General features: G+C 40.3%; 1 protein-coding gene across 2 annotated transcripts in view; it reads right to left on the bottom strand.

The window, feature by feature from the left end:
- SMCHD1 (structural maintenance of chromosomes flexible hinge domain containing 1) overlaps positions 1 to 26,911 on the bottom strand; it is a 152,621-nt gene that overhangs the window by 69,116 nt on the left and 56,594 nt on the right. For both annotated transcript variants that reach the window (XM_070420560.1, XM_070420559.1), the window contains exons 18-25: positions 19,811 to 19,888; positions 19,615 to 19,734; positions 18,523 to 18,667; positions 11,351 to 11,447; positions 10,212 to 10,284; positions 3,448 to 3,587; positions 2,691 to 2,825; positions 286 to 513 (exon numbers count right to left, since the gene is read on the bottom strand). In XM_070420560.1, coding sequence (XP_070276661.1) covers positions 286 to 513; positions 2,691 to 2,825; positions 3,448 to 3,587; positions 10,212 to 10,284; positions 11,351 to 11,447; positions 18,523 to 18,667; positions 19,615 to 19,734; positions 19,811 to 19,888 — 1,016 coding nt within the window. The remainder of the gene's footprint in view (positions 1 to 285; positions 514 to 2,690; positions 2,826 to 3,447; positions 3,588 to 10,211; positions 10,285 to 11,350; positions 11,448 to 18,522; positions 18,668 to 19,614; positions 19,735 to 19,810; positions 19,889 to 26,911) is intronic.

Below are 26,911 nucleotides of genomic sequence, written 5' to 3'. Positions count from 1 at the left end.
AAAAATTCTTAAAAATAACCAATCTGTTGCCCAGCCAGTGTGATACAGTGGTTAAGCATCAACCTTGAACCAGGAGGTCACGGTTCGATTCCCAGTCAGGGCACATGCCTGGGTTGTGGGCTCGATTCCCAGTTGGGGGTGTTTAGGAGGCAGCTAATTGATGATTATCTCTCATCATTGATGCCTCTCTCTCTTTTCCCCCCTCTCTCTTGCTTGCTCTCCATTCCTCTCTTAAATCAATAAAAACATATTTTTAAAAATAACCAATCTGTTTTAGATACTTACTTTAATTTTCTCCGCTAAAGTTGATGTTACATGGATTTCTCTTTCTCCTTCATCATACATTTGAAAGATAAGATTATGCATAACATCGCCTGCTATCCAATTAACCTCATCTTGGTGTTTGATCTGGATTGCCTTTTGTCCTTCCACACTGAATATCTGTAATCTTGCAACATGGCTACTGGGAAGCAACTTAATCGTTTTCTCCACAGGTGCCACATCTTTACAACTCTAGGAAGAGAAGAAAACCAACATATATTGACTGACATCTGTACTTTTTGAAAACAGATTTTAGCTTTAACAGTGAATGTTTTATTACACTGCTTAAAAATTTATTCCAATAATATGGAAGATCATATCATATACTATTAACATTCATAAGTTTTGTAACTAAGAATATATTGTACTATCAATCACTCCATATTTTATACCACTAAGTTATAAATGAAGATAATGGCCACTTTCTTAAAACCAAAACACTAGCATGTTTGGACTTAAAAGGATTTCCTTCCCCTTATTTGTAAATTTACTTAAAAGTGCCACAAACTGGTAAAATTTTAATCACATAACAGGTATTTGGTGACTAACATTCATTAATAAGATTAAAGATATAAAATATTAAAAGCTTTCAATAAAATCAGGGGCAAATAATTGCCATCAAGCATATTATTTAATGATATTAGGATACACTAGTGCTTTTTCAATTCATTATTAAATGGGATAAGTGGACAAGTTTCCATATAGCTAGATAAAGATTTTAAACATCCTAAAGACTAAGCTGGCATATTTAAAATTTATTATAGGTATTACATCAGTGTTCCATAGATCAATAAAAATGAGCTGGATTAAGCTTTATAAGTTGATTTTAGGAGCACAATATTAAAATCTTATATCATTATTTCATAACCAGGTATATGCATTCCACAAAATTCAAAATAAGCCTAAGCCTAAAATACCTTTACAATCTTCCTTAGCTCATGCCTCTTTCCTTATCAGTTACAGTTCATTCCTATCAAAGCCCATTAACATGAAAGACATATTCAAAATTTCTACCTCACAGAATATCAGATAAACCCACCCTCATCCTCCATCATATGCATATCTTATTTGCCTGACTCAAACTCAAAACTCAAGAGTCATAAGCCTTAGATAACATTTTCTAACTGCATATTACATGCTATACTTTGGTCTTTGTCTTAACTGACCTGGATTCTTGGGTCCTCTGCCTGTTGCTGCTCTGTATTTGCATAATCCCTAATAATTTGTTATTCTTGCTTCTAAGCCCAAATTCCTTCCTAAATCCAAATCTTTTCTCCTTAAGCTTCCTGATAGTATGCTCAAAATAAGTTGGCCATATTATTGAAAAAAGAAAATACATAACAAATATTTGAAGATTATCAAATACAACCAGTCAGAAAATAAAATATTTAGAATAAAGTTATCTCATTCTAACAAAAATAACTAAATAAATAAAAGCTGTCTTTTACCCTTTTGAGGTTTAAAATGTTATTTGATGTATAACTTTTAGGAAAACATCAATCAAATGGAATTAGGATATTCATCATCTACTGCATCATATATGAAGAAATCACATTTAAGTATTTCATTTGTTTAAGTATTTGTTATCCCATTCAACAACATTAGGGGATCAATTGCTTATATCAGGCTGGCTTAACCTTCAGCCATGATGTACATCCAATAAAAAGTATCCTATGGTTCCCCGACTGGCGTTGCTCAGTGGTTGAGCTTTGACCTATGAACGTGGAGGTCACAGTTCAATTCCTGGTCAGGGCACATGCCCAGCCTGTGGGCTCAATTCCCAGTGTGGGGCATGCCGGAGGGAGCAGATCAATGATTCTCTTTCATCATGGATGTTTCTATCTCTCTCTCCCTCTCCCTTCATCTCTGAAATCAATAAAAACATATTTTTAAAAAATGTATCCTATGGTCATATTAACATAATAATGTATTTATATGAAAATACTAATTAAAACCACTGTTTAATTTTTAAAATTACACATACAAATTAAATACCTATAGTCCATCAGTGGTGGTTTAAATGGAAATATTTAGCAAACTTTCGAAAAAACAAGTGTAAACTATAAAAAACAAAAATGACACATAAATGTCAAATTTTTATATAAGAAAAAATTAATTTTAGGAATATGTAAATCAATAATGCTACAGAAATTACGAAAGGTTTGGTCAAGAAAATTACTAATATTCTATATAAAACATTAAATTATTCACTATACCACTTCACGCTTCCTTATTTTCCTTTGGCTAAAAGAACTGCAAATACCTCATTTAAAAAAGTCAAACAACTTTACAGAATTTACTATAAATCTCTTAAAGACTATTTGTATGAAGACTCAATATAATACCAATGAATAACAATAACAACTTACAGGTATTTCAATTTTAGCTTTAAGCGTCTGGTCTTTCTTAATATTCTGAACTTGAATTGCAGGTCCTGATAAAATACTGGTTCCAGAACTACTGCAATCCACAGTGTAGACTGGAAGATTAGGAGCACCTAAAAACTAGTAGAAGCACAAAAAATCATTTAAGACCTCAATAACTTACTAAATAATTGTTTAAATTTTCAAATACTTCATTAGAGCTATTATTTCTGGCTATAAACTAGAAAATTCTAAATAAAATTCACTAATATTCTAGGGAATTTATGACTGAAAAGAGTTAATTTTTTAAATTTCTGGGTAAAATTTATCTGTTTTGGAAGAAAATCTGACTCCTCAACCAATATTCTTCCTTTTTTTACTTTACAAACTAGGGTTTTCCTTTCCTTTTAGTCATCTTCATTCACCCATCCATCCATCCATCCATCCCCAATCCTGAAGGATTTTTATTCATAAATTAAATACTTCACCTGAAATGAGGTGAATGGACCAAGGAAGGAGAGGAAGGGAATCTTTAGTTCATAAATTTCTTTATGAAACTCAGTGTAGCTGACATTTTTATTGGCTTAGGGATCCTGAAAACTATTGGCAATACAATATCCCACAAATTTCTCCATGGAATAATCATTTAAGACCTAGATACTATACAAGACTTACTAAAAGCAGATAAAAATATAGTTATTTCCATTTACTACAATGGGATTCAAAAAAAAATCTACATATTCTTTATCTTACAACAGCTTACCTTACAATGAACAACCAATTTTGGTTGTGTTGTTATATTGTCTGATTCATCCAAAACTTCTACCTGAAATGGGAAAGCTGTTCCATTTTCTATAACTAAAAATTCAGAATCAGGTTTCACTTTCAATTGATGAGGGGGACCTACAAGGAAATTATATAATGAAATAATTTTTAACATTTCAAGTTTTAATATTTTATAAATAATGCTGAGAAAGGAAAAACTAAGCTGTAGGGAGCAGCTATAGGGTTAAGCCTCGACTGACCTGTTGGCAAAGCCACAAATAAGTCCTAGCTTAGAGGGCACAGCCCTCTTAGCATAATTAAGCTTGACCTTATGGCCTCCCTAGATCCTTCCTGGGTAGCTAATGGGCTGTGGGAGGTGCAGCAAGTGCTGCCAAAATAAGTGAAACTCACAAGAACATTGTAACTATGGTGACCACTACCTTGTTTACCTCTGACTATAAAATAAAACATCAGCTTGCCATCTGGATCTATCTTAGCCAGGCATGGGAGATCCACCGAGCCCCAGCTTATTCTCTTTGTCTTTTCTTTAATCCTTCACCCCCCTCTCCCCCCAACAGCTCACCGAACCCTTGGCTGTGCTGGCCCGGCACACTAAGCCATTGGTCAGCAAACTGCAGCTCACAAGCCACGTGTGGCTCTTTGGCCCCTTGAGTGTGGCTCTTCCACAAAATACCGACTTCTGCGCATGGGCCACGAAGTTTCAATCGCACTGTGTGTGCGCATCTGCACGTGGTATTTTGGGGAAGAGCCACACTCAAGGGGCCAAAGAACCGCATGTGGCTCGCGAGCCACAGTTTGCCGACCACTGCACTAAGCCATATCCATGTTTTAGCATTTCTATTCCCCAAATGCATAAATTCTATATCTGAGCAGGGTTGTCTCAATTGCATAAAAATGCCTGATGTCTTTTAAGATTCTCTCTTTGTCTTTTGCTCTTGGCATTTTAATTATGATGTGTCTTGGTGTGGTCCTCTTTGGATTCCTTTTGTTTGGGGTTCTCTGTGCTTCCTGGACTTGTAAGTCTATTTCTTTCACGAGGTAGGGGAAGTTTTCTGTCATTATTTCTTCAAATAGGTTTTCAAAAAGCAGCAAGAGAAAAACAGTTAGTTACCTACAAGGGAGTACCCTTACGACTGTCAGCTGATTTCTCAACAGAAACTTTACAGGCCAGAAGGGAGTGGCAAGAAATATTCAAAGTGATGAATAGCAAGAACCTACAACCAAGATTACTTTATCCAGCAAAGCTGTCATTCAGAATTGAAGGTAAGATAAAGAGCTTCACAGATACGAAAAAGCTAAAGGAGTTCATCACGACCAAACCAGTATTATATGAAATGCTGAAAGGTATCCTTTAAGAAGAGGAAGAAGAAGAAAAAGGTAAAGATACAAATTATGAACAACAAATACACATCTGTCAACAAGTGAATCTAAAAATCAAGTGAATAAAAAATCTGATGAACAGAATAAACTGGTGAATATAATAGAATCAGGGTCATAGAAAGGGAGTGGACTGACTATTCTCAGGGGGGAAAGGGGTGTGGGGGGTGCGCGAAGAGACTGGACAAAAATTGTACACCTATGAATGAGGACACTGGCGGGGGTTAAGGGCAGAGGGTGGGGTGGGAACCGGGTGGAGAGGAGCTATGGGGGGGAAAAAGAGGAACAACTGTAATAATCTGAACAATAAAGATTTAATTAAAAAATAAATAAATATTTTTAAAAAGCCTGATGTCTAGACTTAGTTTTATGCAACAAACTGACACAGTGATAACTCATGCTAGAAATCACCTATACACGTACATTTTTTAAAAAGAACCTGGAAAAAAAAGTAGTCAAGAAGAAAAGCAAAGTTTATTATACTTTTACTAACTTAAACTTTATACAATGACTGATTTCTCAGGCACATGTAACTACATGCTTGTTTAAAGGATAATGTTCAAACGATAAGTTCATGTAGTGATATAATCAGATAATTTGTCAGACTGCTTACTACTTTGCTGTCATAAGCAAATTACAACACAGCTCTAAGATCAATAAGAGGCCTTACACTTCTGTAGCAAGATGACTTGATGTGTTCTAAACACTGGTATTTTTAAAATTCAATTTATGCTAAATGCTGATAACACAAGTTTATAAAGAACAGTACTAGAAACACTTATTTTACTTTATATTAGTTAATATTTTTTTACTCTATGCCAGGCACCATGTTAAGTTTTAATTAAGTACTATCCTAATATATAAAAACCCTGGGTCCGTCACGACCGGAGGCTCAACCAACCGGAAGTCAGTCCTGCAGTCAGCGCTGGGTTGCCATGGCGACCCAGCACTGACTCCAGAGGCTGTGAATCAGACCCGAAGAGAGGCCTGAAGAGAGAAGCAGGGTCTGATCCATAGCCTGTGTGGCAGCTGTTGATCAGCATTTGCCTCTCTCTTTCTCTCCCAGCCGGGCCAGCAGCCGAGCCTCCATTTCTCTCCAGGCCTCCACCTGGGCTGCTGAGCAGGCCCCGTTGATAGGTACAGAGACACTGACTGGCATAGAAACTGACCAATCAGAACCAAATCTGGGTCAACTGTGAGGAGCCAATGGCTGCCTAGGAGGCGGAGCTTTTGACACTGACTGGCATAGAAACTGACCAATCAGAATCAAATTGGCCAGCAGGGGAGAGCAGTTGGGGGTGAGATCAGGCCAGCAGTAGAGGGCACTTAGGGGCAATCAGGCAGGAAGTCAGGCAGGCAGAGGTTAGTGGCAATCAGGCAGTCAGGGAGGCTGAGGGGTTAGGGGCAATCAGGCAGGCAGGCAGGCAGGGGCAGTTATGGGTGATCAGGCAGGGAGGAGCCAGCAGTCGCAGATTGCCTGTGGGACCGGGCCTAAACCGGCAGTTGGACATCCCCCAAGGGTCCCCGATTGGAGAGGGTGCAGGCTGGGCTGAGGGAACCCCTCCGTGCATGAATTTCGTGCACCAGGCAACTAGTCTATAACAATAAAAGCATAATATGTTAATTAGACTGAACGTCCTCCTGGACGAAACCAGGGCTGCGAGAAGAGCCTGGGTCCTCGGTGCCTGCCGGCGGCCAGAGGGAAGGCCGGGTCCCAGGTGCCAGAGAAAGCCAGTGCCAGCAGCCGAGGGAAGGCCTACTCATGCACAAATTTTGTGCATCAGGCCTCTAGTTCTCATATAATCCTCACAATGATCTTAATAAAGAAGGTAATATTATTATCTCCGTTTTATAGACAAGGTACTGAGATCCGGAGAGATTAAGTATCTTGTTCAGGACAAATGGCTAGAGAGTAGCAGATTCAGGTTTAAGTTCTGGTTTATACTATGAAACCTGATGACCACTATCACTATACTGTGCTACTTCCTACTTTACAACTTTCACTCTCGAATTCCAAAAAAATGTCAGAACCAACTGGTTACTAAGAATTTCAATACTCCAATTCCTACTTTTAGCTAACCTCTAAAATAAAAGAATTGTAAGTGTTTAGTAACGTGTAAAACTTTATTATACTTTATTTTTTATTTTTCTAAATTAAATCTTTATTGTTCAGATTACAGTTGTTCCTCTTTTCCCCCCCATAGCTCCCCTCCACCCGGTTCCCACCCCACCCTCTGCCCTTAATCCCCGCCAGTGTCCTCATTTATAGATGTACAATTTTTGTCCAGTCTCTTCCCGCACTCCCCACACCCCTTTCCCCCCCAAGAATAGTCAGTCCACTCCCTTTCTATGACCCTGATTCTATTATATTCACCAGTTTATTCTGTTCATCAGATTTTTTATTCACTTGATTTTTAGATTCACTTGTTGACAGATGTGTATTTGTTGTTCATAATTTGTATCTTTACCTTTTTCTTCTTCTTCCTCTTCTTAAAGGATACCTTTCAGCATTTCGTATAATACTGGTTTAGTGGTGATGAACTCCTTTAGCTTTTTCGTATCTGTGAAGCTCTTTATCTGACCTTCAATTCTGAATGATAGCTTTGTAGGATAAAGTAATCTTGGTTGTAGGTTCTTGCTATTCATCACTTTGAATATTTCTTGCCACTCCCTTCTGGCCTGTAAAGTTTCTGTTGAGAAATCAGCTGACAGTCGTAAGGGTACTCCCTTGTAGGTAACTAACTGTTTTTCTCTTGCTGCTTTTAAGATTCTCTCTTTGTCTTTTGCTCTTGGCATTTTAATTATGATGTGTCTTGGTGTGGTCCTCTTTGGATTCCTTTTGTTTGGGGTTCTCTGTGCTTCCTGGACTTGTAAGTCTATTTCTTTCACGAGGTAGGGGAAGTTTTCTGTCATTATTTCTTCAAATAGGTTTTCAATATCTTGCTCTCTCTTCTGGCACCCCCTTAATTCAGATGTTGGTACACTTGAAGTTGTCCCAGAGGCTCCTTACACTATCTTCATATTATGGATTCTTTTTCTTTTTGTTTTTCTGGTTGGGTGATTTTTGCTTCTTCGTATTTCAAATTTTTGACTTGATGCTTTCGATCCTCCAGTCTGCTGTTGGAACTCTGTATAATATTCTTTATTTCAGTCAGTGTATGCTTAATTTCTAGTTGGTCCTTGTTCATATCCTCGAGGGTCTCACTGGATTTCTTGAGCATCTCACTAAATTTATCGACGGTTTCTAGAAAATTCTTGAAAAACGTTCTAAGTGTGGTTTTGAGCTCTATATCCAGTAGTTTGCCTTCCTCCATTTCTGTCATTTGTGACCTGTTTCTTTGTCTCAGCATTTTTTATGCTTCCCTGTGTTGATAGAGTGGCTTTCTGTGCTAGGTGTCCTATAGGGCCCAGTGGCTCAGCCTCCCCAATTACCTGAGGTGGACACTCTTGGTGCACCCCTTTGTGGGCTGTGTGTACAGTCTTGTTGTAGTTAGGCCTTGGTTGTTGTAGGTATCACTGGGAGGAACTGACCTCCAGGCCAACTGGCTGTGAGAATCAGCTGTGTCTACAGTGGGAGAACTTCTGTGCTAGAGACACCCTTCTGGGGTAAGACTTGCTACAGTGGGGCTTTGGTGCTCACTGAGTCTGCCCCCTGAGTGTGTCCCTTATGGATCTGAGGAGTTGTAATCTGGATGGTCCCACTCTGACCACTGGGTACACTGGCTCTTGGACCTCTAAGGAGGTGCTAATTTAGCCTCTCCCTGAGGCTACCCAGCAGGAGCTATGGAGAGATCTGCAGATTCCCCTTCCTTTTTTGGAGTTTGGAGGTGCCCAGATGAGGCCCAGCTGTGAGGCAATGCAAGTTGCTGCGGGGCCTTGGGCCTTCTTTTGGAAGACCTGGGTCTCTCTGACCCAGCTGCAGTTTGTTAGGTAATTTTCAGATTGCAAAGGGCCAGGCCTTTCATATGCAAAAGCCTCTGTGCACAGAGGCTTGGGTGGGGCGGGGTCTCAGGGAATCAACAGGGCGGAGCAAACAGCTATGGCTGATCCTCAGTCCTACCCTAAGAGGCCCCGCGTCTCAGTGTTCCGGTAATCGCTGCAAGCACCTCTGAGAGAAAGCCGCCCTGGAGTTCCGACTGATGCCAGACAGTCCAGTTTCTCCCTGTATGAGTCTGGGTCCCCAGAGACTCGCCTGGAACTGGAGTTGAGAGCAGTCGGGAGCTTGTGACTCCCTCACGACTGAAAAAGACACCACGTCCTCCGTTGCCAGCCCTTTCCACGTGCGCCTCCGTACCTCTGCGCTTTACTTCCGCACCTCCTCTGAGCCTCAGTGTGCTTTTCTCTTTCCTTCTAGTTGTATAATTTCCACTCAGCCAGCCTTCCTGTGGTTCTGGATGATGTCCCTGTTGTCTTTTAGTTGTATTTTTGAAGTGGTTGTGCGAGGCAGCAATTTCTGGTGTTTGCTTATGCCGCCATCTTGGTTTCTCTATACTCTTACTAAGGCGCCAATTTTTATCAATTCATGATTGAGGGAAACCTCAAACTACTGGAATTTATAAAGGTAATAAAATAGCCAATGTTTCTTTTAACTCAAAACTAGTACAAAAGGTCATATATAAAGATATAATCATGGTATTGTTAATATTGGAGCTAAAGCTCACATCTCAAGCACTGTTCTAGTCATTTTACAAACACATGCAGTTCACACAGAGAATGCATGCATATTGAAACTGTGTCTTCCATTCAGTTACCAAGGAACTGCAGAGTAAGAGTTGCCCATATTAACTCATTTAATCCTCACAACTCTGAAAATAAATATTCTCATTTTACACATGAAGAAACTGACACATACAAATTTACCTAGCTCATCATAGGTGTCAGTTTAAATTCAAACCCAGAAGGGTTGCGTCTAAAATATACTCTGTGAATTTCTAAAATAGACTTTTCCTCAAATTAGCCAGCAACTTCTACCCTGTGAAACTGTAATGTAACTTCATTTTCAAATTGACAACTTAAGTACATGAGAAACATTTTTCTTAAAATACGAAGTAGTCACAGTTGTATTAGAAGAGGTAAAAGACTGATCCAGTTGTAATATAAGCGTAGTAAGTATAGCCCTAAAAATGGTTTCCAAATACATTTTCAATATTCAAATTTTCCTCCCAAAGTTATTTTTAGGATGTCTCTAAAGTCTTCCTCAAGGTTTTCATGTTTTTTACTGTTCATTTCTGTCAGTGCTATGTTTGACATTCATATGTCTTTTCAAGACTTATATAATTATCACACCAAAAGATATTATTACACATTATCATAAGAATATTATTTAAAAGGTAAACTTAGGGATATTTCTTAAAATAATATTACCTGGTAGTAATCTAATTTTCAAAATCTGTGAGTCTTCTTTAAAACCCGGAAGAATAACCTTCAGATTAAAATTCTGTTGAAAAAAATTTAAACAAATCCAAGTCTTACATAAATACTTAAGTATTTTATCACCTCAATTCTGATTTATTTTTGCTTTTTATTTTCATACCATTATAAAAGTCTACTTAGCAATTTTATATTAAAATTATATGTAATTATATATTTATGTATATATAGAAGATACAGGTAATAGAATTGTCATACTGCTTCTTTACAGACTATAATCTTCCGATTTATAAGGTATAACCTCTGAGTAATGACCAAATTCAGGTTTGACATATACAAAAATGTAGGACAATAGTCAAGTGGAAAAAACAAAAATCTACAAATTCAACAGAGTTTTCTGGATTAGATCCTGGAATAGAAAAAAATACTAGTGAAAAAACTGGAAAAATGTAAATAATAGTCCATAGTGTTGTCAACAGTACTGTATCAATGTTAATTTCTTAGTGTGGATAAATATAGAATGGTTATGTAAGATATTAATAGAGAAAGCTAGATGAAGAGTATGTGAACTCTGTATTCTATCTTCTAACTCTTCTATAAACACACTTTTCTTTATCCAAATACCAAACCCATTTTGTTTACAGAAGTGAGCTAAAGTTTCTCATATATTTGTTTCTGTTCTAAGAATTCAAAAATGGATGGAAAAAGCGAGAGAAAAAGGAATAATGGAAATACTGGGGGAATCACTTTGTAAAGAATATGATTGCCTAACCACTATGCAGTATACCTAAAACCAATACAAAGTAATATTGAAAGTAAATTGTAATTGAAAATTTTAAAAAAGAGAAACAATACAGTACTGAATAACTGTATTGAAAAATGACCTTGAATGTGAAAGACTGAAATAAAGATGATGAAGACAGTTGAAAAATATTGAATTAATCAATGTTTAACAAAAATAACAGTAGCAAACATGCAGATTTTTCTTAGAGATATACAAGGTAAGTAAGTGACATGATCCTGATTAATTCCTAAGAAGCCAACATTACTATCATGTTGTTACAAAAATAAGTTATTCAATTTTAAATTTACAATTTCATTTTTACAACTGCAACATTTATATCAATGCTTACCTTGCCTTGACAAGAATTTACAGGGCCCTTAGCTGTAACACCTCGAATTATACAATTCGGTCCCTTGGTTATTTCTTCATATTGTAAAGATAAACCACTGGAAAAAACAAATTATTATGTAACTTCCCCCTATTACCTACAAATAAGCTGCAAATGTGTTCTGTTTTCTCATATGCCATTCACAAGTTTAATTCATTTTTTAAATAAAATAGTATTTTTAAAAAAGGAATAACTGAACAAAAAAGCAAATTCCTATGAATTTTTCTTTCCATAGAAAAATGATCTAACAAGTACTCATAAATGATACCAATAAGCCAAACACTGCAAATGGTAGACATACTGTAAAATTTCATATAATGAATTAGTAAAGATACAAGGTAGGAAAATAAGCAAATGCTAGATTATGGATATACGTCTAAGAAGAAAAAATAATACAAACAGGCCAGGGTTAAGCATTTCTTCAGCTTTTGCATAGATTCTTTCAAATCTTTCACCCTTGCCCAGACAGTTGTGTTTCAGTGGTTGAGCATCAACTAATGAACCAAGAGGTCCCAGTTCAATTCCCAGTCAGGGCACATGCCTGGGTTGTGGGCTCAATCCCCAGTAGCAGGCATGCAGGAGGCAGACATTGATGTTTCTCTCTCATGGTTGTTTCCATCTGTCTATGCCTCTCCCTTCCTCTCTCTCTATAAAAAAAAATCAATAAAAACATATAAAAAAAAAAACCCAAAAAACTTTTTACCCAATAGAATTTCAGAGAATTTTTGGCACCTATAACAGGCAAATTTAAATAAAGTAAAAAAAAAAAATCAAGTATAGTCTTATAAAGATGTAATATTGTTAAAATATATACTGAGATCCCTAATCTACTACCATTGGCAATTTGATTTCTAAATCACCTTTGGACATGTGTAGATCCTTAGAGTGTAAACATTTTACTGTCAAGGGGTAAGGTGAAAAAATAAAGAAAAAGTACAACATGATGAAGAAAAAGCCGATTTTTTTTTAATGGAATTTAAATATTTACAAGTATTTCTGAATAAATTGCAAAAATTAACATACTTTGCTTGAAAAAAGACACACAGTAGCATATGAGATAAACTTCTTTGGGAAGATGACACATTAATAAAGGCACACATATAGTGTACTATCTCATAAAACCTTAGGAATATGCCAACAAAGAGATTTCTTTAATTTATTGTTAAAGACAAAGATTTAAAAAGGGAGAAAAGGAAGAAGAGATAAGGACAAAACTTACTAGAACACAGTAGCAAGTGACCTAGTAGTCTAAAATAAACTTGAACCCTAAAACAGCAATGGAAAAAGTCAGAAACCAATCTATACCACAGAATTCCCAGGTATCATTCAGGAACTGGTGGTACTAGTTACCTCTAAAAGTGGCTTAAAAAGAGAAATGCAAAATAATGATAGACTAGATAGATAGATAGATAGATAGATAGATAGATAGATAGATAGAGAAATCAACATCCCCAGACCTCCCCTCTCTGCCTCTGTCAGAGGACTAAAAGATTATTTTTAGAAAAAGGCTAAAGCAGAGTCTCTGAACCAGGGGAAAGCACATAAATTGAAGGACAGAGTAAAATAATAAAAAGAATAGAAAGGTAATCCTGAATAAATGCATTAGATGCTGAGACCTTCCCATCCCCATTCTTATCCCAGCCTTGTAACTGGACAGGTTATGAACCTGGAGTGCTAAACTATTCCTCTCAAAGCAAGACACTAAAGACTTTTCTTTGAGAAAACAGCCAGGCACAAGAAAAAAGAAAAGACATAAAAATACTGACAACAGGATTTCTCTCCAAGAAAGTGTTACAGGCAGATAATTCTATAGTGGAGTTCATAGTCATCAGTATCTCCCACACTCCATCTGCACTTTAGTTCTCCACTCAATTATAAGAAGACTAGAGGCCTGGTGCACAAAAATTTGTGCACTGGGGGGGTGGGGAAGAGGGGGTCCCCTCAGCCTGGCCTGTACCCTCTCGCAGTCTGGGACCACTCGGGAGATAATGACCTGCTTGCTTAGGCCCGCTCCTGGGTGGCAGAGGGCAGGCCCAATCCCTAGGTGCAGCCCCTGGTCGGGCTAAGAGCAGGGTCGATTGGGGAGTTGGGGCGCCACCCCGTCATGCACAGAGCAGGGCGGATCGGGAGGTTGCGATGCCACCCCTAGTCACGCACAGGGTAGGGCCGATTGGGGGGTTGGGGCACCGCCCCCTGTCACACTCAAGGCAGGATCGATAGGGAGGTTGCGGCACCACCCCATCACGCACAGAACAGGGCCGATCAGGGGGTTGGGGCGCTGCCCCCTGTCACGCACAGAGCAGGGCCCATCAGGATGGTTGGGGCTCCGTACCCTGTCATGCACAGAGCAGGGCCGATCAGGGGGTTGAGGAGCTCCCCCCTGTCACGCACAGAGCAGGGCCCATCAGGGGGTTGGGAGGCTCCCCCCTGTCAGGCACAGAGCAGGGCCGATCAGGGGGTTGAGGAGCTCCCCCCTGTCACTCAACAGAGTAGGGTCGATAGGGGAGTTGGGGCACCGCCCCCTGTCACACACAGAGCAGGGCCGATGAGGGGATTGGGGCACTGCCACTGTCACACTCAGGGCAGGGCCGATGGGGAGGTTATGGCTCTACCCCGTCACAGAGCAGGGCCCATGGGGGGGGGGAGGGTTGGGGCGCCGCACCCTGTCACACACAGAGCAGGGCCGATCAGGGAGTTGGGGTGCTGCACCCTGTCACACACAGAGCCGCAGGGAAATCAGGGGGTTGGGGAGCTCCCCCCTATCAGGCACAGAGCAGGGCTGATCAGGGGGTTGGGGCGCCTTCCCCTGTCACAAACAGAGCAGGGCAGATAGGGAGGTTGTGGCCCCGCCCCTTGTCATACACACAGCTGCAGGGCGATCAGGGGGTTTGGTTGCTGCCCCCTGTCACGCTGATCCCGGTGCCAGGAGGCCTCGCAGCTCCGCTGATCTCGGTGCCGGGAGGCCTCGCTGCTCCGCTGATTCCGGTGCTGGGAGGCATATTACCCTTTTACTATATAGGATAGAGGCCTGGTGCACGGGTGGGAGCTGGCTGGTTTGCCCTGAAGGGTGTCCTGGATCAGGGTGGGGGTCCCACTTGGGTGCCTGGCCGGCCTGGATGAGGGGATGATGGCTGTTCCCAGCTGGTCATATCCCCTTCAGGGTGGGGGTCCCCACTGGGGTGCCTGGCCAGTCTGGGTGAGGGGCTGAGGGCCGTTTTCAGGCTGGCGGGTGACTGAAGCTCCCAACCGCTCCTTTTTTTCTTTGTTTTTGTTATTCTGGGCCAGCTTTAGCTCTGAGGCTTGGCTCCAGCTCTGAGGCCTCGGCTGCTGAAAGCAGGTATCTGGTTTGTTTGAGTTCTATAATTGTAACACTATTGCGGTCCTGCTCACTCCAGCTCTGAGATCCCGGCTGGCTGAGAGCAGGTATCTGCGTTTGTTCTATAATTGAAACAATGTTGCGGTCCTGCTGGCTGAAGCCCGGCTGGCTGAAAGCAGGTTTCTGGGTTTTTTTAGCTTCTATATTTGTAACAATGTTTCTTAAACTGCAAGTTCAGAGGCCGGCAAGGTAGGTGGGGAACGCTGGCTTCCTCCATCACTGAAGCAAGCAAGCCTCCTGTTCGCCCAAGCTGCCTGGCTGCCGGCCGCCATCTTGGCTGGCAGTTAATTTGCATATCACCCTGATTAGCCAATGGGAAGGGTAGCGGAGGTACGGCTAATTACCATGTTTCTCTATTATTAGATAGGATAACCAATAATTACCAGATATCTGAGTAATGAGATAAAAAATCAACATGAGCAACAAAGTTGGAAACAACAGAGATTATCTATGTAAAGTATTCTTAAAAACTGTAATTTGTCAGTGAAAAAAAGTTTTATATTCATAAAACAAAAAGAAGATCTACAAAAGAACATTCAGAAAACCAGGAAGAACTCTCAGAAATTAAAAGTATAGCAGAGCCCTAACCGGTTTGGCTCAGTGGATAGAGCATCCGCCTGCGGACTCAAGGGTCCCAGGTTCGATTCCGGTCAAGGGCATGTACCTTGGCTGGGGGCACATCCCCAGTAGGGAGTGTGTAGGAGGCAGCTGATTGATGTTTCTCTCTCATCGATGTTTCTAACTCTCTATCCCTCTCCCTTCCTCTCTGTAAAAAATCAATAAAATATATATTTTAAAAAAAGTATAGCAGAAAGAAAAAATTCAATGGAAAAAGTTATAAAGTTGAGAAAAATCTGTCAGAAATTTAAAAAAATAGAAAAATTAGGAAAATCAGAGAACCAGTCTGGAAGGCTCAATATCAAATAAATAAGAATCCCATTAAGAGAAAATAGTGATGATGAAAAGTAGTGAATGAAGTACTTCAGATAATGAGGAGACCTAAACAGACATGTATCACTATAGAATTTTGCCTTCTTAAGAATAAAAAGTAGATCCTATAAGTGCCCAGAGAGAATACACAGGAAACATAAAAAGGAAACCTAACCAAGTTTAAATTTATTAGCAACAGTGAAAGTTCAAAGGCAGAAATGGAGGAATTCTTTCATAATTTTGACAGAAACAGTTTCCATTATTCAATTCAATCAAGTATCAGGGTAGAAAAAAAGATATTTTCAGAGCAATACTTTTATCTCACATGTACCCTTTCTTAAGAAACAGGAAGGATGTGCTTCAGCAACAGGAGGGGGACAAGGGATTCTTATACAAACAGAAGGCCCATTAAAGATTAAATGCTAAACAAGATAAGCAACTTCACAGACTCACAATTCAGGAATATTTCCTTGACCAGGGATCAAATCCCTAACCTTGGCCTATCAGGATGCCACTCTCACCAACTGAGTGAGCTACCTGGCCAGGGCTTTAGTGTTTTATTTTTAAACAAACATGTTTATTACACTTAAGCCTCAACACCTGGGCTTTATGCAATATTAAGAATAAAAACTATAAATGTAATTTTATCCTTATGATTTTCTTAGTAACATTTTATTTTCTCTAGCTTACTTTATTGGAATAGAGTATATAATACATATGACATACAAAATATGTGATAATTAACATTATTGATGAGGCTTTCTCTTAACAGGTGACTTATTAGTTAAGTTTTTGGGTAGTCAAAAGTTAAATGTGAATTTTTAATTGTGCAGGGTCGATGACCCTAATCCCTGCATTGGTCAAGGGTCAACTGTATATAATTCTTCCTTTACTGTTTAATATTCAAATGAATGTGATATGTCAAAAGAAAAGAATCACTTTTTACAAATTAAGGGAACATAAATCTGTAAAATTCAGTTAAAATATTTTTTATATATACGTATTGCTTTTCAGGAACCTAACCATGGTATAAATCTAGACACTAAACAATCTACACTTCACTAATCTGTGAGCTTCTAGAAGACAAATACAATGCCCTATTTACTTCTATAACTTCAGTTAGCAAATGTCTGGAATACAGTACATGTTCAAATGACTGAAAGAGTAAATATTTATACCATAAGGGGAAAAAATACATATAGATAATAAAAGAAAGCATATATAACAAGTTGCCCCAAAAAGACAAATTTTGCAGCGAATGTAAAAACAAAAATAAAATCTCAGCATTCATGCTCTTTAAAGTAATCAAGAATTTCTTCCTAGGCACCACAGAAAGAAGTGATGGAAAATAATGAACCTCCTCAATTACATCACTGAACATATTGTTAAGGTTTTTTTAAAAAATATATTTTTATTTATTTCAGAGAGGAAGGGAGAGGGACAGATGAGAGAGAATCATTTATCGGCTGCCTCCTGCATGCCCCACACTAGGGTTGGAGCCTACAACCCAGGCATGTGCCCTGACTGAGAATTTAACCATGACCCTTTGGTTCATAGGTCGATGCTCAACCATTGAGCCATGCCAGTCGGGCACATTGTTAAGTTTTTAAGAGCTATTTATTAATATAATCCAGTCCATCACTCTAAAAGATGATTCAGTAAGATCAAATTTTAAGGAAGAACTCAAATTTACATGGAAAACATATACTTTATTGCTATAGATTTTAAAACAAAAATAAACTGCATTAGCAGGTTAAAAACCTAGTAGGCAGTATTTCTCAGTTTAAATGTCCATAACTTCTAAGGCTAAGCAAATAACAAAATAGACATGTTATAACTAACAATTAATAACCAGAAGACATCATATCATACTTGCCAAAAGAAATGGAGTAAAAAAGACAGAACTATCAGTCTTACCTAAAGAATTTAACAGTAAATTCAATAAAAATTTTTTTTAGCCCTGACCAGTTTGGCTCAGTGGCTAGAGCAGCCGTGGGCAAACTACAGCCCGTTTGAAATGAATAAAACTAAAACAAAAAAGACCGTACCCTTTTATGTAATGATGTTTACTTTGAATTTATATTAGTTCACACACACTCCATCCATGCTTTTGTTTTGGCCCTCTGGTCCAGTTTAAGAACCCATTGTGGCCCTCGAGTCAAAAAGTTTGCCCACCCCTGGGCTAGAGTGTTGGCCTGTGGATTGAAGAGTCCCAGGTTCGATTCCGGTCAAGGTCATGTACCTTGGTTGCGGGCACATCCCCAGTAGGGGGTGTGCAGGAGGCAGCTGATCCATGTTTCTCTCTCATGGATGTTTCTAACTCTCTATCCCTCTCCCTTCCTCTCTGTAAAAAATCAGTAAAATATATTTTTAAAAAAATTTTTAGCAAGTCAACACTTGGATTGCGGGAAACGAGTTAAGTCGGCTCGCGTGAATTGCGCGTACTCCGCGGGAGCCGTCTTAACTCCGTTCATATAGATTTGCGGTGGAGTGCGGGAAACGTGTAAACTCGGGCCGATTGTAACTGCGTATTACCAAATATTTGTTTGTTTGCTGTTCACAAAGATACCTACCTGCGTATGCGAACCGCCATCTTATATTTTGGCGGGAAATTCACCCGACACCGTAGTGTTAATTTATACATGACCCTGAAGTCACAGGGGATAGCTTGAGGCTAAATACAACCCTCAAATATCATAAAAGCCACTAAACATTTTAATGATAATACTGAAGGTAAGCAAATACAAAATATTTAAGCCAAAAAAGAAAGGAGTATAAATGCTTAACAAATATAAAGTGTCAAATATAAGTTGATACTTCAAATTACCTTGCTTCAAGAACTGGCTGAATATCATTTATTAGTTGACTAGCATGACCAAATTCATCCTGGAACTCCAGAGGGATATTGAATGGAACTCCAACACGAAAAGGAGGATCCAGAAGACCAAATGAAAATTTTTCTGGCTTACCCTCTTAAAAAAAAAGAAAAAGTAAAAATATAAAGCAAATTCATTGGTCAGAAAATTCATTGTAGGCCAGAAACAGATGCATTTATACATGGGAAATTAAACTACAATAAAGATGGTATTTAAAATCTGTGCAAAATCTACTTCAGAAAATAATAAAGTTAGATCCCTCTCTCATACCATACATAAAAGTAAAATTCTAAAAGTAGAGATTATCCTACATAATAAAACCCTAATATGCAAATCGACCACACAGTGGAACAACCAGTCGCTATGATGTGCACTGACCACCAGGGGGCAGACACATAATGCAGGAGCTGCCCCATGGTGGTGAGTGCGCTCCACAGGGGGCATGGCTGGTGAGTGCAGCGGCGGTGGCAGAAGCATCCACCAAGGGGTCCGGACTGTGAGAAGGCACAGGCTGGGCTGAGGGTCCCCCTCCCCAGTGCACAAATGTCACACACTGGGCCTCTAGTTAGAATATAGTAAAGAATATGCTTATAACCATATTGTAGAAAAAACTAAGGCAAACATTATTACACACATAATTAATAATCTTATTATATACAATAAACAAAGCTAAAAGAGAAATCCTATATGAGAAAGTATTTGCAACACAGGATTAAAATCCAGAATACATAAAACCTCCTCTAAACCAGCTTTTCTCAAAGTATGGTCTCTAGTCTAATAGTTTCAGACATCCCTGGGAAATTATTAGAAACTAGAGGCCCTGTGCACAAAATTCATGCACTTGGGGGGGGGGGGGGCGGTCTCTCAGCCTGGCCTGCACTCTCTTGCAGTCCGGGAACCCTCGGGAGATGTCCAACTGACAGCTTAGGCCCACTCACGGAGAGAGTAATTGGTTGAACATCTTTTACTAAATTATCTATTTATTCCTCCTTAATTTAAAATACCACCTTTAGCATATAAATATGAATTAATATTTTGCTTACCTTTAACAGAAAATTTAATTGCTTTACATGGTAGTGGTCTTCCAGCATAAGTGTCTGCATTACTTTCATTCAATACAACTTGTAATTTCAATGTATAATTCCCCAATTTTTGAATATTTTCTGGAAAAATTAAAAAAAAATGATAAATCAAGTCAACATAACATTGATACAATTTTTAACATTCAGAATAACTCACCCATTTTTTTAAACCAGTAAGGCCATTTTCCTCCATGTTGACTAATATGTGAAATGATTTCTTTATTTCCACTTGAAGCTTAATAAAAGAAAAAAAAACAAGCATTTATTACCTATGAAACTGAATACAGAACGTGAATATAAAGTGTTACAATAGCATCAAATATTTCTTTTTTTGCTATAATTTTTAAAAGTTATTTTGAAACTTTGAAAGATCTAAAGCAGATATTCAACTGCAGCCAATCAAGCCCTGTTTCAGTGCTGCTCCTCCTAACGTTCTATAAAACTCATATGCCTGTGAAAATTAATAAACAAAAACCTCATTTAAAATGGAGTCCGAGTACATTGAAAAAGAGACAGAGGAAGATATAAACAAGTGGAAGAATATACTGTGTTCATGGATTGGTAGAATTAACATCATTAAAATGTCCATACTACCCAAGGCAATCTACAGATTCAGAGCAATCCCTATTAAAATAACAACAGCATATTTCACAGATCTAGAATATTCCAAAAATTTATGTGGAACCAAAAAAGACCCAAAATAGCCACAGCAATCTTGAGAAAGAAGAACAAAGTTGAGGGATCACAATACCAAATATCTAACTATACTACAAAGCCACCGTAATCAAAACAGCTTGATACTGGCATGAGAACAGGCATATCGATCAATGGAACAGAACAGAGACTCCACAAATTGACCCACACCATATGGTCAATTAATATTTGACAAAGGAGGCAAGAGCATACAACAGAATAAAGACAGCCTCTTCAATAAATGAAGCTGAAGGTATTGAACAGATACATGCAACAAAGTGAAACTAGTCCACCAACTTACATGATAAACAAGAATAAATTAAAAATGGATAAATGACAAATGTAATTTAGTGAAACCATAAAAATCCTACTAGAAAACAGGCAGTAAAATCTCAGATACCTCGCATAGCAGTATTTTTGCTGATACATCTCCTAGGGCAAGAGAAACAAAGGAAAAAATAAACAAATGGGACTACTACATCAAACTAAAAGGCTTCTGCATAGCAAAAGAAACCATCAACAAAATGAAAATGGAACTGTATGGGAGAACATATTTGCCAATGATACATCTGATAAAGGGTTATCTTTCAAAATATATGAAGAACTCATACAACTCAGGACCAAGACGACAAAAAATTCAATGTAAAAAAATGGGCAAAAGACCTGAATAGACACTTTTCCAAAGAGGACACATAGATGGCCAACAGACATATGAAAAAACGTTCCACATCACTAATCATCAGAGAGATGCAAATAAAAACTACAATAAGGTATCACCTCACACCGGCCAGAATGACTACCATCAATAAAAAACAACTGCTGGTGAGGATGTGGAGAAAAGGGAACCCTAATACACTGCTGGTGGAAATGCAGACTGCTGCAGATATTGTGGAAAAAGGTATAGAGTTTCCTCAAAAAATTAAATATGGAACTGCTGTTTGTAGTGATCCCACTTCTGGGAATATATCCTAAGAATCCCAAAACACCAATCAGAAAGAATATATGCACCACTGTGTTCATAGCAGTGACAGCCCAAGAGCCCACCAGTACATGAGTGGATAAAAAAGCAGTGGTACATTTACACAATGAAATACTATGTGGCTGAAAAAGAAAGAAGGATCTCTTAAACTTTGTGAAAAGCATGGATGAATCTGGAGATTATTATGCTAAGCGAAATAAGCCAGAGAAAGACAAACATCACACAATCTCACTTATATGTGGAATCTAATGAACAAAATAAACCAAGGAACAAAATAGGTCCAGAGGCATGGATGCATGGAACAAACTGACAGATCTCACAGGGCAGTGTGGTGGGAAGGACAGGAAGAGATGAACCAAAGAACATATATGCCCATGGACACAGACAACAGTGTGGGAAGGGCTGGGTGGGACAAGGGCTGGGTGGAGGGGTAAAGGGGGGGAAAATCGGGAACATCTGTAATACTGTGAACAATAAATAAATAAATAATTTTTTTTCAAGATTAAAAAAGCACTGTTTATATAGAGTAATCTCTAAGATATAGAGATCTATTGTTAAGAGAAAAAAAGCAAGGAATAAAAACATACTTACATAAATAAAACATGCTATCTTTTTTGTAAAGAAAGGAAAGAAATATGAATACATTTGTTCTTGCTTAGAATTATAACAGGAAAATTAGGAAAGATAAACCAAAAAGTAATGAAATTACTACATAAAGAAGGAGAAAGAAAACAGAGCAGAGAAATAACATCACTTCTCTAAATATTCTTTATTATGTTTTACTTTGAAATGATGTTAATGACAAATATTTTTTAAAAACCCATTAAAACAAAGCAATTGATAAGCGAAACCGAAATGTATGTCAAGTAGATGATATAACCACATTAAAAAGACAGAATTATTTTGAGTGATGTTAGAATTTTTTATAATTTGTACAGAGAACTATATTTTAAGTACAACAGAGCTACAAAAAGAGTCAAATTTAATCCAAAAGTCTTTTTAGTAGTAATTATATTAGCATTATTTTGAAACTATTTTAAAAGTTTTTGTTGATTTTTTTTTTTTAAGAGAGAAAAGAAGGGAGAGGGATAGAAACATTGATAAGAGAGAAACATCAATTGGCTGCCTTCTACACACACCCCACTGAGGATTTCAGGCATGTGCCCTGACAGGGAAGCAGGTGACCTCTTGGTTCATGGATCGACGCTCAACCACTGAGCCACACCAGATGGGCAACTTTCTGTTGAAAGTATTACATAGCCCCCCCACTCCCAACTGACCCCTTGTAGCCAGCCCCTACCCCCACCCAGGCCTTCACCACCCTATTGTCCGTGTCCATAGGTTATGCATATATGCATATAAGTTTTTCGGTTGATCTCTTCCTACCCACCCCCACTTTCCTTCTGATTTTTAATTAATGTATTTTTGAACAAATACTTAATCATTATCTCCTATGTACTAGGTACTAGAAAAAAGTGAAGAATATAAACAATATCCTTGCTTTCATGGAGTTTCTATCTTTAAAGCAAGCAGTCCAACAAAATATATTGCCTATGGCGGCTTTATTCCAGAAAGGCAGTTAGGGAGCTGTGACAAAAAACTTAAAGACACCTCAAAGCCTAAATATTTACTACCCAATCCTTTACAAATACTTTGCTACCTTTGTCCTAAACAGCAAAGATACATTTAATAAATAACAGAGTTTTGAGTTATAAAGATAAATTTAAGGAAATGAATGTGAAACTAGAAAAACGTAATGGAAAATATCTATCATTATTATTATAAGTTTCTCTGAAAAGTGACAATCTGAACCCTGAAAAATAAAGCTTGTCAAAGATTAAAGCAGAAGAAACATAGGCAAAGAAAGGTTTAGAGGTGGGAAAACTGGATTTGTATGGGAACAAAAAGAATGCAATTATGATTAGGAGTATGGTAAGTGAGGATGAAAATGGTATGAAATGAAGTTAAAGAGGGAGACAGCGCTAGATCATGTGTGAAATCTTGCAGGTCTATTAAAATTCCACAGCTAACATCATACCTAAGGAAAGACTGAAAGCTTTACTTCTATTCAACACATTATTGAAAGTCCTAGCCAGAGTAATCAGGAAAAAAAATAAAAGAATGCATTTGGAAAGGAAGACATAAAATGATCTCTGTTTATATGACAGTATCTTATATATATAGAAAACCCTAAAGATTTCACAAAAAATAGTTAAGAGTTAGAAAATTCAGTAAACTTGTGGGATACAAAATCATATTCATGGATTGTTGAGATGACAATAATACTCAACTGATCTACAAATTCAATATAATCCTTATCAAAATCCTAGTGACATGTTTTGCAGAAATAGAGAACCCACTCCAAATTCATATAAAATCTCAAGGATCCCAAAGAGCCAAAACAATCTTGAAAAGGAAGAAAAAAACTGAAGGAACTCACACTGAACAGTGTGGTACTTACTCAGCCACAAGAAAAAAAAAAAAAAAAAAAATTAAAATCATGTAATTTGAGACAACATGGATGGAGCTGGAGGGTATTTTGGTAAGTAAAATACCACATAATTTCATTTGTAGATTCATGTGAAATCTAAAAAACAAAACTAATAAACAAACAAAACAAAAAACAGATAGATATAAGAAATAAACTTAGTGGTTACCAGAGAGGGGAAAGGTTGAAGGGTGGGCAAAATAGATGAAAGGGATTAAAAGAGGTACAAACTAACTTCCAGTTATAAAGTAAGTTGTGGGATGTAATATAACACATAGGAAATATATCTATATATAAAATTTCCTATCTAATAAAAGAGAAACATGGTAATTAGCCATACCTCCGCTACCCTTCCCATTGGCTAATCAGGGAAATATGCAAATTAACTGCCAGTCAAGATGGCGGCCAGCAGCCAAGCAGCTTGAAGCTAACAGGAGGCTTGCTTGCTTCAGTGACGGAGGACCCCAACGTTCCCCGCCTGCCTTGCCGGCCTCTGAGCTTGCAGTTTGAAATATTGTTACAAATATAGAAGCTAAACAAAACCCCAGAAACCTGCTTTCAGCTAGCCAGGCTTCAGCCAGCAGGACCGCAACATTGTTTCAATTATAGAACCCAAACAAACCAGATACCTGCTTTCAGCAGCCCAGGCCTAAGAGCTGGAGCCAAGCCTCAGAGCTAAAGCTGTCCCAGAATAACAAAAACAAAGAAAAAAAGGAGCGGTTGGGAGCTTCAGTCACCCGCCAGCCTGAAAACGGCCCTCAGCCCCTTACCCAGACTGGCCAGGCACCCCAGTGGGGACCCCCACCCTGAAGGGTGTGTGACCAGCTGCCAACAGCCATCATCCCCTCATATGGGCTGTCCAGGCACCCCAGTGGGGACTCCCACCCTGATCCAGAACACCCTTCAGGGCAAACCAGCTGGCCTCCACCCGTGCACCAGGCCTCTATCCTATATAGTAAAAGGGTAATACGCCTCCCAGCACTGGGATCAGCGGAGCCTCGAGGCCTCCCGGCACCGGGATCAGCATGACAGGGGGCAGCGCCCAAACCCCCTGATCGTCCTGCAGCTCTGTGTGTGACAGGGGGCAGGGCCACAACCTCCCTATCCACCCTGCTCTGTGTGTGACAGGGGAAGGCGCCCCAACCCCCTGATCAGCCCTGCTCTGTGCCTGATAGGGGGGAGCTCCCCAACCCCCTGATCGCCCTGCGGCTCTGTGTGTGACAGGGTGCGGCGCCCCAACCCCCTGATCAGCCCTGCTCTGTGTGTGACAGGGTGCAGCACCACAACCCACCCCCCCACGGGCCCTGCTCTGTGTGTGACGGGGTAGAGCCATAACTTCCCCATCGGCCCTGCCCTGAGTGTGACAGTGGCGGCTGCCCAACCCCCTGATCAGCCCTGCTCTGTGGGTGATAGAGGGCGGTGCCCCAACCCCCTGATCTGCCCTGCTCTGTGTGTGACAGGGGTAGAGCCATAACCTCCCCATCGGCCCTGCCCTGAGTGTGACAGTGGCGGCACCCCAACCCCCTGATCAGCCCTGCTCTATGGGTGATAGAGGGCGGTGCCCCAACCCCCCGATCCACCCTGCTCTGTGTGTGACGGGGTAGAGCCATAATCTCCCCATTGGCCCTGCTCTGAGTGTGACAGGGTGCGGCACCCCAACCCCCTGATCCGCCCTGCTCTGTGTGTGACAGGGGGCGGTGCCCCAACTCCCCTATCGGCCCTGCTCTGTGAGTGACAGGGGGGAGCTCCTCAACCCCCTGATCGACCCCGCTCTGTGAGTGACGGGGGCAGCGTCCCAACCTCCTGATTGGCCCTGCTCTTTGCGTGACAGGGGGTGGCGCCGCAACCTCCCCATCAACTCTGCTTGAGTGTGACAGGGGGCGGTGCCCCAACCCCCCAATCGGCCCTAGCCTGAGTGTGACTGAGGGTGGCATCGCAACCTCCCGATCCACCCTGCTCTGTGCATGACAGGCGCCCCAACTCCCCAATCGGCCTTGCTCTGAGCCCGACCAGGGCCTGCACCTAGGGATTGGGCCTGCCCTCTGCCACCCGGGAGCAGGCCTAAGCCAGTAGGTCATTATCTCCCGAGGGGTCCCAGACTGCGAGAGGACACAGGCCAGGCTGAGGGACCCCCCGCCCCCGAGTGCACAAATTTTTGTGCATCGGGCCTCTAATACATATATATAAAAGGCGAATATGCAAAGTGCCCCTCGGGTGTTTGACTGGGAGACTGGGAGTTCGAGCACTCACTATGACATGTGCTGACCACCAGAGGACAATGCAGAATGAAGGCAGGCCCTGGCCAGCAGCTGGAAGGCCCCGATTGGTCCTGATCACCGGCCAGGACTAGGGACCCTACCCATGCACAAATTTCGTGCACCGGGCCTCTAGTCCTATATAATAAAAGGTTAATATGCAAATCAACTGAACAGCAGAACAACCGGTCTCTATGATGCACACTGATGTCCAGGGGCAGACACTCAACGCAGGAGCTGCCTCCTGGTGGTCTGTGCGCTCCCACAAGGGGAGCTCTGCTCAGCCAGAAGCCAGGCTCATGGCTGGTGAGCAGCAGCGGCGGTGGCCTCTCCTGCCTCTGGGCAGGGCTAAAGATGTCGAACTGCAAGCTTAGGCCCGCTCCCTACCCCCAAGGGCTCCCCGACTGCGAGAGGGCATAGGCCGGGCTGAGGGACCGCCCTCCCAAGTGCATGAATTTCGTGCACCAGGACTTTAGTATATATATTTATAAAAGCCTAAGTGACCAGCCAACTGGCCGGTAGTTATGATGCACACTGACCACCATGGGCAGATGCTCGACACAGGAGCTGCCAAGCAACAGTAACTTTGCAGAGTGCCCTCTTGCACTAGGGGACCCCTCGGGGGACATCAGACTGCCAGTTTCGGCCCAATCCCCACAGGCCAGGCCGAGGGACCCCACCTGCCGGAGGGACCCCACTCACTTCGCAGACATCTTTTGAGCCCCGGTGCCACCCCAGGTGTAGCCAGCCTGTGAGGGACCATGGGAGATTCGCTCCAGGGCATGTCTGGGCCATCTCGCTCAGTCCCACCCCCGCTGGCCACCTTCTAATTAATTTCCTTTC

This window comes from Myotis yumanensis, unplaced genomic scaffold (assembly GCF_028538775.1).
Source record: "Myotis yumanensis isolate MYYU_CA2020_CCGP unplaced genomic scaffold, mMyoYum1.0.hap1 SCAF_7, whole genome shotgun sequence".
Taxonomy (NCBI): domain Eukaryota; kingdom Metazoa; phylum Chordata; class Mammalia; order Chiroptera; family Vespertilionidae; genus Myotis; species Myotis yumanensis.
This window is presented reverse-complemented; position numbering and strand designations above follow the sequence as displayed.